Consider the following 13,087-nt stretch of genomic DNA (forward strand, 5'->3'; position numbering starts at 1 on the left):
TCCTTCCCTCTTTTTCACTTTCACTCCTCCTTCCTTCCATTACATGAATCCTATCAACCCACCTCTCCGGTTCCACTAATTAATGGTTGTGGTGGTTAGATTGGGTGGTGATGGTGGTTAAGCTAGGTATGTGGTGGCTGGTTTCTCTCATCTCTCCCTCTGCAACTCTCTCTCTCTCTCTCTCTCCCTTTCCCTTCTTCTCCCTCTTTTTGATTCTTTCTCTTCTTCTTCTTCCCCTTTTTTTTCTTTTCTTCTTCCTCTTTGTCTTTTTTTCTTAGTTGCAGATTTGTGTGATTATGAGTTTTTTTTTCCTTGAAATTTTAGGGCTAATTATGGTTGGAAGGAGGAGATTTGATTGTTTTTGATATAATTTGATTGGATTGTTTGCTCAAGTGACGGAGGAGAGTTGGCTTTGATCCGGAGAGACTGAAAACAAAAACGCCGAAAACGAAAACGACTTTTTGGCGTTTTCAACATTTATTCATACTTTCACTTTCATTCTTAGAAAACAATTTCAGCTTGTTTCTCAAAATAACTCACCGAACACGTTTTCACGTGAAAACAGAAAACAAAAACAGAAAATGGCCCTTGAAAATGATACCGAACGGCCCTAAGTACTTATAAATCCAAGTCATCACATGTACCAAAGTGTTTGATCGTCCACGACCAAGCTACTATGTTATAGGCCTCCAGTTTGGGCTCACTTGTCAGTTCATGGGCCAAACATAAGTATCTATGGGCATCTTGGTTTCCTATCAAATTGCTTGAGAAGATGCATTGACGAACAAATTGTGTTTGCTTTTGAGAATGACCAATTAAATTACTTATTATCTTGGTACAAAAAATGATGAAATGTATGCATTTTTGGTAATCAACGTGATAAACCAATAAATATGAAGGTGATGCAAAGTTTGGAATTCATCGGCCAAGTATGAATTAGAATCTAGAAAAGCTTGGCTGCATAATTCAATACCGCCGGACGTGAAAAATTATGCGAACGACAAAATATCAGTTGAGGTTGCGACAACATTTTGATCATGTATTGTTTTCATTGAAAATATTTCTATTAGGATTCACTTTTGGAGTCACTATGTTTTCATATGTATGCAAACATTTAAGTTTGGAGTTTCTTTAAACATTTACACTCCTATATTGTTTTTCAATTAGAAAGCTGAATATTTAATCACAAACTCCTTTAGATATTGGATAGAATGATGCATTCAATTGCAATCATGTAATCCTCCTTAACTTGCAATATATATATATATATATATATATATATATATATACTTGTTTAACTCTTACAGATTAACATTCTGTGTCAATTGTTGATAATTTATGGTTCTTAGGTAAGGCTCATAAAGGAGGAATTTGGATATGATGATGCATTCAACTATCACAAAGAGAGATTTTGATGCTGCTTTGAGCAAGTAATTACTGTATGATTTTGAGAATCATATCTAGGTATATAGGAGGACTCAAAAGTTTTTTCCTTTACAATTTACAGGTATTCCCAAATGGAATTGATGTATACCTTCACAATGTTGGCGGTAGATTGCTTGAGGCTGTTCTCAACCATGTCAACAAGCATGCAAAGATCCCTCTTTGTGGCATGATATCTGAGTTGAGTACAATAAGGTAAATGGTGTCATTTATTCATAATAAATTAATGATGATTGTGTAAGCATGACGGAAGTTGACATGCATAAAAAAACATATGTTACTGAATATTTTATATATGCATAATGTATGCATGTGCCTATGTTTGTCTGTTTTCTCAATTGCGAAGGTCATCAAATTTGTGCAGGTTTGGACTGAGAGAGGGGGTGAGGAATCTGCTGAATTTAGTCGGCAAGGAGGTGCATATGCAAGGGTTCATGCTGGGCTCATACATGGATCGTTTTGGGGATTTTGCAAAGGATATGGAGGGCCACCTAAAGCAAGGCAAGATTGGTTCTAAGCTCAAAATCTTCCATGGAATTGATAAATTCTTGGAGAGTTTAGAGGATCTCTATTCACCAGCTGCAACATTGGAAAAGTAGTAATCCAAGTTAAGTGATAATAATATATAGGTTTAGGAGTAATTAATTAATCTATGAGAGCAGATAAAAGAAGCCAGACTTGTAAGATGCATCATAGATTCATGCATAGGACAAGTAGAGATTATTTTAAGAAATTAGGCACACAAGGTTTGTAGGGGGAGGATTCAATGGCTAGAAACGGGGTCGTGTGGAAAATGCCTTACCTCTGTACATGAGCTACAAGGACAAGTATCAATGCCACCAATCTTTTGCTCATGCAATTTCTATGTCCCCAAAAATCCATCGGCACCTATCACAAATGTGCCAATGTTGTGTACATTAATTCATGCCTTACTTTCCATTCCCTCCTTTGACCCCAAAAAAAAAAATACCTTCCATTCCCTCAAGCCACTATTTTGCACCCTCAATCCCCGGCAAGTATATAACGCAGACCTCTCTATCTTAATTACGATGTTGTCGTGCTTAAATTAATGAGTTCGATGAGTCACAACTAAACTTTAGTGATAGAGTACTTATTTCAATCACGATAAGCTATAACTCAACCCTCCACTAAATGAATAGGAAAATGAAGAAAAAAAGAGTCAACTATGAAACGGACGCATATATCTTGGTACCTGGAACACTGAGCCTGCCCAGTGGTGAAGTATGTGTTTGTCCTTTTTGCAACTCAAGAGAGCAAGGACAAGATTTCGAACCAAAAAACTGAAAATGGTCAATTTAATTAATTACAATGTGTAACCGACACCAGATGTATTGGTAAAACATTGTTTACCATTTGGCAACTTTCTCATTTAAAAACTGGCTGATTTAAAGAGACCCACTGACCACTTTTCCTCCCCTCAGTACTCACCGACTGGTCTTGCAGACGGAAAAATGTTTTCTAGAATTTTAGTACAAATTCTGCAGAAATATATATTCATCATGAAGCAAGAAAAAGAAATTTGGATAGAACGAGAAAAATCTTTGCGTGCATTGTCACTCCTATGTTTCCTCGCATTTATCAGTACTTTTTTTATTACAAACATTTGTGAGGGAAGCGGGCGATGAATAGGGAAAGAGGGTATGCGTGAGCCCTTCCTTTTTCCCTTTGTTTTCTTTTTGCACTAAAATTATTAAAGACGTTTCACACAAATAACAATAGGCCAATCCAAGTTGGTCAATTTGCAGATTAATTTCTCATGGCACCGTGACAATGTGTGTGACAAAATTCCTCTGCCCCTTCTTAACTTTGGCAACAACGAAAAACAAGTTGAGATCAATGATGACACATTGTCACCACTGCCTCCCTGCCAAGCTCTCCCCAAGGCTGCAAAGCACAACTCTATATTTAGCTAATTTTCAGTGCTATATTTTTGGCGAGTTTCGTGATAAAGTGGTGCACTTGTCACTTGGATTTATTATATTTATTAAATCTGCCCTTAAATTTTGGCATGGTGTGTGCAAGAAAACTACTGGGAAAATTAGATTTTTGTGTGAACAAGGAACTGTCACAAATGAATGAAAATTCGTCATGAAAACGTGATTGTCATATTTCTTATATATGCCAAGGGCCGCAAAACCTTTTGGTGACGACATACTATTTGGCCAAAACTCAAAAAGTTTCTTTTTCTGTGTACAAGTTGGGATACAAGTTACAACTTATCCATTGGGAAAATGGGTGTGATCTCATCATTTCAAAGTAGCCAAAAGAGGTGCAAGTGTTCTTATGGCTCGTTTGGGAATGATTCTAAATAGGCAAAAATTACTTTTGGAGATAAACATCTCCCACGTGCTTCTTTTAAGTGATTCTCTATAAAATCACTTAAAACTATTTAAAGAATCATATAGAGAAACTTCTCTATAGAAGTGATTATTGGTGCATCCATAATCATTTCCAAACGAGCCCTAAGTTTTGTATTCACAAATTACTTCAACCCATAGATACTTATTAAGAAAGGAAAACTAACACATAAATATAAAAATTAAGATAACAAGAATCCATGAAACTAAAACTGAGTTCTACATTGATGATATATACAACAGATGCATGACATAAAACAAGTTTTTTTTGGGAGTTTTTGGGCTTACTCGACTTCAACATGAACACTGAACTAAAATAGAAGAGAAGGTTCATTAACCCTAAGACTTTTCAGTCTTCCTTTCTGCTAGAAAAGCTAGCCCTAATGAAACCTCTAGCTAACTAAAAAGATAAAACCCACATGATCCACATCCACTAGCTAGTAAAACTCTCTAGCATTAGTTAACCATATGCACACTAAGCTCTAGTCTTCATCAGTACTCATATGGACACTCACTATCCCTAGTATGTTTTAAGCAAATGTTCTTCCAGCTGGGAGCTTCAACGCTTAACATATGCCAGGCATGTTGTTCCAGTAGCAGGCTCCTAAGGTGCGCTGGACTTCTGGTGATGCTGCCGTGGTCTTCACCGACGTCAATGTCAACGGGGCATTTTGCCGAGTGTCTAGACCCACATTCTCACTTGCTGATGATCCGCTGTTGGACATGCATTCAGCCAGGTACCACGACGTCTCAGATACTGCTGGCACTGTAGAGGAGAAGTTGAGCAAGCTCAGCAAGTCATCGTCCATCTCATCTAGTGGATCCTCTCTTTGTTTCATGTCTGTGGATCATCAAAATCCCAAGTCATATATAGTAATATTTCTACCAAATGACATCGAAATTGTAGATGGAGCTTCAACATTCACTAAATGAGCTCACTTATAAGTCAGATATCAACATGCGTGTAACGCTCTGCCGTCAGATTGTCCGGCAATATAAAATACTTGTGTTGTCGATCGTTAATTTAAACTATTTATGAAATTGACTCTTGCATGAATTAATTAAAGTAAAACACAAGAGGCATGCAAGAGCTTGAAATATCTTACCAATTGATGACGGGGACGAGCTATCATCCATCTGGTTTTCAGCACTATTATCACCGCTATTCTTCAAAGTTGATTCGACCTGCACTGTGTCATCCTCCTCCTCCTCATTAGACTCTTCCTCCACCACCACCACACCTTTCTCTTTTCCAGACACCCCAGAACTGTCCTCACTCTTCAACCTCTTATTCGAAATGTTATGAGCCTCGGCCAACACATCATCCAAGAGACCACTATTGCCTTGAGATGGCACAGGTGCAATTTCATAGCGATCATCTTCATTGGTATTGCCAGAAGCCCCCATTGGAGCCTCGTCGCCATGAATACTTGGCGGTGTTTGGTTCGAAGGGAGCTCTGCATTGGACCCCGCAACCAAACCCGCAGTTGAGTCATAAGAAGGAGGCCCCATGATGATCGAGCTGAGGCTAAGATTGTTGTAGCCACCAAACCCTCCATGAGAATTGTACTGATGGTGAAGCGGTGGAGGAGTAGCAGATGAGGACCCAAAAGGGTTTGGGTTTGGGATGTTATGGCTCTGGTTGAAGAGAGCTGAAGAAGATGAGGACCCAAAAGGCATAGCGAAGCCACCGCCATTGCCATTGAATTGGGTGATGGGGTTGGAAAAGAGAGAAGCAGCATTGCGGTGGTAATTGTTGGTGTGGTTGTTGTGATGATCTGAGGAGGAGGAGAAGGTGGTGATGTGGTCATAAAGAGAAAGCTGGGCGGGGCTATAAGTGCTGGGCTTTCGAAGCTGGGAGTTGGAGAGGAGGGATGAGAATGAAGAAGCAGAGGAGGAGGAAGGAGAAGAGTGTCTCATTTGGTGGTGGTGGAAAGCAGCAGCTGCTGCTTCTGGCTGGAGGTCGTGAGGGTAAACTGGTAAACCGGCCCTCTGGCGTCGCTTTATTCTGGTGTTCCAGTAGTTCTTTATTTCATTGTCAGTCCTTCCGGGTAACTGATGATCAAAATCATCCAAAAGAAAGAAAAAAATGAAACAGACATACATGAGTATCAACAAAAGAAAGAAAGAGAAGGTCAAATAAATAAAAGAAAAAAGAAAAAGAAAAATAGCATAATTAAATATGTAGGTCCAAACGAAAATTAAGGGAAGGGGGGGTTGGGGAATCTGGTCAGAAAATGAGATCAGCGTCAGATAAAATAAGAACAATGGGATTCTTTATTAATCGAAAGAAAATTGAAAAAAAGGTATGAGCTAGCAAAACTTTTTACAAATTTATTGACGGAAAAAAAAAGAAAAGATTTTTGCAATTTCATAATCATATGAGTATGTAAAAAATAATGAAAGCCATGTAAATTGATCGAGACAGATAGTCCAAGAAGACCAAGAAAGAGGAAATGAAAGCAACTGCGGTCACAATCAGAATCAAAATGGCAGAGAAAAATCACATAAAAAGGTATAGTCCAAGGGACAAGGAAAAAGAAGAAGGAAAAAAATATTCCACAAAGAATAGATAGAACACAAACACACAGGTGAGAAGAAAAAAAAAAAAACCAAGAGAATGGAACAAAATTCACCTGAGAAGCCATGCGAGCCCACTTGTTGCCGAATTTAGCGTGAAGTTCGATGATGAGGCGCTCTTCGTCGGGGGAAAGCGAGCCTTTCTTCAGATTAGGCCTCAAATGGTTGGCCCACCTGAGCCTGCAGCTCTTGCCGCACCTTGCCAGACCTGAATTCTTCTGCACCGCGTTCCAGTTTCCCTCGCCGTGCTTCTTCACGTACTCCATCAAGATCCCGTCCTCCGCCGCCGTCCACGGGCCCTTCTTCAGGCCCCGCTGCTGGTGGTTGTGGTGGGACCCGCCTCTCTGAGCTGCCGCCTCCGCCTCATGAACTCCGTCCACTCCGCTGCTGTTGAGCATCATGATGATTTTAGGCCTATATAGCTATAGCTAGCTACCTACCTATATAAATATATATAGATATGTAGCTACCACCTATGTTTCTTGTCTGAATTCTTTGTTGAGTTTGTGTTTTGTTAACTCGTTTTCTTTGTTCGATGGGGTGTTTGGTTTGTGCTTTGAGAAATTGGATCAAAGAGAGGGAGAGAGAGAGGGAGATATGGAGGTTTGGAAGAGTTTCTCTCTCCTCTCCCAAGGTGTAAGAGAGAAATGCAAGAAAGAGAGGAGAGAATTAGAGAGAGAGAAAAAAAGAGACAGATACAAGAAACCAGCTCTAGACCTTGTCTCTATTCTAGCTTTGTTTGTTTTAGACAAGGGATTTCAGAGAGAGAGAGAGAGAGAGAGAGAGAGAGAGGGTCTCTAAAGTTTGGGGGCTTTGGGGTGAGAGTGAGAGGGGGGGTGGATTGAGGAGGGGGGGATTTATTTAGAGGTGCGAGCTTCCATTTCGGTCCGGGTTGCATGCTAAGTGGTACGTCCATGGACGCGTTTTCTATGTCCACCCTTCATTGCTATTACACCACACTCTTCCTCTCTTTCACTTCTAGAACACCATTTTAGACATTCCCTCACTTTCTTTTTATCAATTTTTGCAAGTTCAATTCATTGTATGAATTAATTATTTCTCTTGTTTTTCTTCCCAGGTCAATCTACAAAGGTACATATTAAGAAAAACAATTGACATTGTGTTATATACTATAAACATATTTGGACCATATTGAGTATTGACGGACCACGTTACTGACCGCAAATCTCTCAAAGGTATGGAATTTATGTGGGGTCCATCGAGAATTGATAACGAAGGAATTTCTCACCTTTTAAGGTTAAAACAACACGAGGAATGGATAGCCGAATGACTTTCCAAGCATTCTTATCCAATCAACTTTGAAAGTTATTACCAGGACGGCGTCAGTTGTGGACCCGTCAAATTATTATTACTTGTCGTACATTATTATGGAAAATGATTCTTTTCTTACTTATTATGGCAAAGCGTCTGCCTCGAGGTTCTCGGTTCATTCCTCGAGAAATTCGCTTTAAAAATTTAAATTTTTTTAAAATAAATTGAAAATAAAGATATCACTCATGTTTAGTTCAAAATTCTTTTACAACTATTTTCACTTCTTTAAAAAAAAAAAATTGTAAAAGAACATAATTTCACAACCAGTAAGCAGGAGAAGTAATGTGCTCTTGATGAAGTTTTTTATTCTTAAGTGTTTGTAAATATGATACAAATAGTTTTATTCATTAAATCTACTAGCCAAGTTTATTTGACTCACATCATTTCTCAAGAGAGTGATATGCCACTGATTGCTTAGGCTTAATAATGGAAGTTATTTATTACATTGGAAGGGATTAGCACACACTTAACTTAAATTTGCCCTCCTAACTCATTTCATCAATAAAAGGATATGCATTTTTAACTTATATCTATCAATAATTAATGCCTTTCCTTTAAATTGTATATGCATTTTGACTGTATCCATGATAGTTGAACTTCATGTTTGTAGACGTTTCTCAGTCCTCTCCGTAATTCTTCTTCCATACAAAGCTGAGTAGCTTAATTGCTCAATTAGGTCAACCACAATCATATAATTCTTCGAATTTCGCCCGAAATTAAAGATTAAGGAAATATAAACCTAGCTATACTTATGTTTAGTTGTGGTTATCGACTTCTCAAGTATGAAACTTTTTCTTCTTTCGTTGATGTTCACATTGGTGCAGATGATTTTGGCTTCTTGCTATTCAATAAATGTATTTCCTCTCAAATCCAGATTCATATATTGACCGTAATTATTTTAGTTTTACTAGATTTATTTAAATGACTTGCTCATACATAACATTAATAACATTGCTACACATAGAAGTTTGAATGAGTTGCGAGTTGTATAAGTGCAGCTGAAATTTGAGCATCTACAATCATCATCTCTATTTTTTAGTTAAAATTTAGCTAAAAATGCACAAAAGCTATTTTTGGAGCACTCTAGAAAAAAATAGGTAAGCATTAAGGTATCATTAAATTATAGGATGCCACTAAGAATCCATTATCTCTCATCGGATTTAGGAGCTCCTAGCGGTCTCCCTATTTTAGGAGCTGGATAGGGAGCATGGTTGGAGGTGGGTTTTCTCACCTCCTCCCTAAATTTTATCTAAATAGGTATTTTAGAGAGTCCATTATGAATGCTCTCGGTTAAAATTATAAAATGAGTAATGCTACACTTACTACATTATTATCCCACATTTCTATACCACATGATGTGGCATGTCCATATCATATGTCATATCAATTAAATGAATGAAGTGTATTTTAATAAATAAAATTAGAAAAACAGAAACTAGTATGTTACATGATGTGGTATGTACACATCAGCCGTCATATCATGTGGTATAAAAAATGTGGTAAGACTAGTATTATTCTTATAAAATAATGCAAGTAAATATTTAATAGAATTTCTGCAATAATATTCTTTATTGTTTAAACTATTGCCCTCTTAATTATAACAAAACTTGTGCGGAGAATTTCGAAATAAAAAAAATATATCCCATCGATTTTCTTGTTTTGGTTACCCGGATTTGAGCTGAGAATTTCAATCATCACTTTACTCATCTCATCAAACTCATCATTTGATTAAAGAATTGAATTCAATCAATATTTAACTAGATTTATATCGGTACTTATTGTTATACATAAAATTCACTTTACTACATCTACTAGTTTGCAATATTCAAACTTTAATTGGATTGAGAAAACGGAATATTGGACCGGTAGGGTGTTAGTTGGATTGGCTTAGGGCTTTATTGTGCTCCCAAATGGTCATAAGTTCAAGCTCTCATCGTACCTCTGTGTATGTGAGTTCCCCAAGCAAAAAAGAAGGAGAAAAAAAGGTATATTGGTCTCTCTCTCAGCATAAGAACTAAGAAGGCTTGGTTTTCTAATTTAAAAGTCAATTTTTGCATTCGATTTTCTTTTATTTTTGTTGGATCATTTGACCATAAAACCCAATCATACATAAATAAGGACATCACCACATCAATGTCATGCACTGTAGCCCAATAGGGATCTGAGAACTGAATGAACTTCCCTGCTGTATGTTTCATCCAGAGGACTTTAACACATGACCTAAGATAAAAGGTTAGGACCGAACTTCTGACTTCCGAAAACCAAAACCAAAACCAAAACCAAAACCGAAAAACAAAGGCGAAAGCAAAGATATTTTCACACATCTAGAGTCTCATGCATTCTGCATTATGACTTACAGCATATCAAGCTTCACCAATTTTGCAACACTAACTTCAAGATCCAAATGCCAACATGGTACCAGAATACAGTAGGATCTCCATTGGTGCCTTTTGCATTTCAATGAGGAAAAATGAATTTTTAAAGTCAGTGCTTATAGACACTCAGATAAAGTCTGATCTGAAAATACAACTATTGGTCTGTACAAAATCTCAATACCAGGACATTTCGCATTTCTTTCTAATCACTGTGTTGAAAACAGAAAATTTTACTATATTGATTTCTCCAAAAGAGGAGAAACCTCATCCACAGATCCCAGCCTCAAGCCATGTCCATTGTATTGTGAATTACAGTTGCAAGTCACTTTTAAAAGAATTCTATGACTCTCCTTCCTTCCTAGAAACATTTGAAAAGCTAAGTCTCCATAAAGGTCTCGAATCCATCAAACCTTAATCACATAAACCTCCAATGGACCTAAACATTAAACTAATGTTTGGATTTCATCCATAATCTCTAGTTTCAATAAGCACAGGACAGTAGCCCTAGCCCTCGCAAAAGAATGGAGAATCATTCATGATCTGGACTGATTTGCTTCAGTGTATTTCATTTCATACACAAAGAGCAATTTCCTAAAACTCAGAACACTTTTTCTACTGAATTACAGCGTTCAAACACATCAGTGATAACTCCTCTGTATAACATATAAATTTGCTGATACATTACCACAGGATTTGAGTATAACAGTTATATTCATGGACTTTCATATGTCAATGTTGCCAACAGGATTAATAAAAAATTATGATTTACAGAAGACAATAAAGAACCACATTTTGTGAAACAACTTGAAAAAGGAAGGCACCAAAAGTACCTCCAACGTATTGTCGTGGATCGAAGCAAACCATATATGTCAAGCGTCCCCAAATTTCTTGTTTTGTTTCCCCTCTAAGACATGAGATGATCCAACGCCAGCTTCACAGGGCTTTCCCAAAACCCAAGTTGCATTCAAATTTCTGAGATTTTGTAAACACTTACAACATGTCCTTGATAAAATCAAGATTAAGTGTGTCCCGAACAATAAGGAATAATCCTACAAAAATAACAACCGTTATCCCTGATGACATAATCCCCTGCTCCACTTCTAGAGGAAGCTTTCTCCCACCCCTAGCAGCCTCTATGAGGATGAAAGCCAAGGTACCTCCATCTAAAGCAGGTAGAGGGAGAAGGTTAATTATTGCAAGGTTAAGATTAAGCAAGGCTGCAAACTGATAGAGTCCATCGACATTCGACCTTGCAACTTCTGCACCAACAGCGATAATGGCAACTGGACCTGCAACTTTACCAGCTGTCTGAGAGAAGTTGAGAAAAGTCTGTTTTAAGCTATCCAAAACATTAGATGACAAGCCCCAAAACTCTCTCCCAGTATAATTAAAAGCATCCGGAATACTTTTGGGTTTTACTTTTGTGAACCTGACATTTGGTGACAATTGTACTCCAATTTTGCCTGTTCCATCATAATTCTCATCAGGGATGATCCCAATTTCAAAGTCCTGTTGTCCCCTCTCAACCTTAAGAACCACATTTCTTTTGGCATTCTGCTTAATTACATCAACAATCTCTGAAACACCATTAGGCCCTCCTTTTGGTAATTCAATTCCATTAACCTCAAGGATCACATCCCCCGGAAGCAACCCGTCTCGGGAAGCTGCTGAGAAGGGTCGAACCTCGGGCACAAGCACCCCTGGATAGGCCTCTTGTACAGGCAAACCAACTGACAAGACTTGAGTAAAGATTATAACGTATGCAAAAATGATATTGGCAACTACACCAGCTGAAACCACTATAGCTCTATCCAATATTGGCCTATTCTTAAGCAAATTTTTATCATCAACTGGAATATCACTGTCTGGATCATTATCGGGAAATCCCACAAATCCACCTAGAGGAAAAGCTCTAAGAGAATACTCTACATTGTTTGCATTGAATTTAACTAAAATTGGACCAAAACCAACAGCAAATTTACTCACATGGATGCCTTGAAGATAAGCAGCAAGGAAGTGACCACTCTCATGAACAACAATTATGGCCGTTAACACAGCAGCTGCCTCCAACACAGACTGGGCACTCTCAAAGTTGCCATAATCAAACCCGGGAATTGCACAAGACGTGAACTCGAACCTTCTTCCATGTGGGTACCTACCCTTTTGAAAGAAAAACGGTTCCTTGCATTGAAAACCAAGGTCTGATGAAGAAAACGAACAGCATACGGTGGAAGACAGAGATTTTGGGAGGTGGGTTTTGGGTTTTGATGGAAACTCAGAGATGGGTGACTTAGAATTGGTTAAGTTGATGAAAGACAAAGAAGAAGAGAGGCTAATGACCATGGTTTCTTGGTGTTTTTCTGATAGAGGGTATTAAGAAGGTGAGGCTTAGTTTTGTGATAGAAGAGGAGAAATTGGATTGGATAATGTTCATAGTTTCATGCCCTTTTTGGGGTTTGTGGAGGGGAACTCAAGTGGCGACTCACTTGTCTTGCTTTCCCTCTTATTTTTCAGCATTCGGGTGTGCCTTTTTTATTTTTATTTTTATTTTTTTTTTTTGGGGGATGTGGCCTTTGTTTCGACCAAAGATAAAAAAACACATGCTCTTTTGTGGAACGTTTGATCTACAGAAACAAGAGTCCTACTTGTCTCTGGGTCATCCGGTCGCGGTGGTAGGCTTCACCGGCGTCGGTAAATTCTGATCCAATGTGATCAAACACACGTGGGATTGGCTTGCTTGGGTTGTTCAGTTCAGGGAAATCCTAAAGGGTTTCAAGATAGATAAACTCTTTGACTTTTCTTATTAGGGGACAAATAAATCCTTGACACGTAGTGAGATGGATCATCCATCCATCCAGACAACTGCCACCTGTACTAACTGAAAGTTCTTTGCTTTATTTTATTTTTTATATATCTGAATAGTATTATAATATAAAACACTGGGCTTTGCGAATGTCCAGTTGTGTTTTAAATCAGCCG

General features: G+C 38.0%; 2 protein-coding genes and 1 pseudogene across 2 annotated transcripts; 1 reads left to right on the top strand and 2 right to left on the bottom strand.

Moving 5' to 3' along the window:
- The first annotated feature begins 893 nt into the window (after positions 1 to 893).
- On the top strand, positions 894 to 2,042 carry LOC148918212 (NADPH-dependent oxidoreductase 2-alkenal reductase pseudogene; annotated as a pseudogene).
- Positions 2,043 to 4,022: 1,980 nt separating this feature from the next.
- Positions 4,023 to 7,224, bottom strand: MYB101 (myb domain protein 101). The gene is made up of 3 exons (XM_008231816.3): positions 6,458 to 7,224; positions 4,928 to 5,876; positions 4,023 to 4,662 (listed from the first exon to the last, which is right to left on the bottom strand). Exons 1-3 carry the CDS (start codon positions 6,800 to 6,802, stop codon positions 4,388 to 4,390), a joined length of 1,569 nt encoding a protein of 522 aa, XP_008230038.2. The 5' UTR covers positions 6,803 to 7,224; the 3' UTR covers positions 4,023 to 4,387.
- Positions 7,225 to 10,800: 3,576 nt separating this feature from the next.
- ARASP (chloroplastic membrane metalloprotease) lies at positions 10,801 to 12,644 on the bottom strand. Its single transcript, XM_008231738.3, has one exon. The coding sequence runs from the start codon at positions 12,449 to 12,451 to the stop codon at positions 11,099 to 11,101; it is 1,353 nt and encodes a 450-aa protein (XP_008229960.2). The 5' UTR covers positions 12,452 to 12,644; the 3' UTR covers positions 10,801 to 11,098.
- Positions 12,645 to 13,087: the final 443 nt, after the last annotated feature.

Source organism: Prunus mume, linkage group LG4 (genome assembly GCF_029339155.1).
Source record: "Prunus mume cultivar Tortuosa linkage group LG4, ASM2933915v1, whole genome shotgun sequence".
In the NCBI taxonomy this organism is placed as follows: Eukaryota; Viridiplantae; Streptophyta; class Magnoliopsida; order Rosales; family Rosaceae; genus Prunus; species Prunus mume.

What these genes read in the sequence shown, in the direction of transcription:
- MYB101 (XM_008231816.3), bottom strand. Translation starts at nt 6,802, where the DNA reads ATGATGCTCAACAGCAGCGGAGTGGACGGAGTTCATGAGGCGGAGGCG. An exon ending in GGGCTCGCATGGCTTCTCAG is followed by an intron (nt 5,877 to 6,457) that starts GTGAATTTTGTT and finishes TTTGATCATCAG; the next exon opens with TTACCCGGAAGGACTGACAA. An exon ending in CTCGTCCCCGTCATCAATTG is followed by an intron (nt 4,663 to 4,927) that starts GTAAGATATTTC and finishes GATGATCCACAG; the next exon opens with ACATGAAACAAAGAGAGGAT.
- ARASP (XM_008231738.3), bottom strand. Translation starts at nt 12,451, where the DNA reads ATGGTCATTAGCCTCTCTTCTTCTTTGTCTTTCATCAACTTAACCAAT.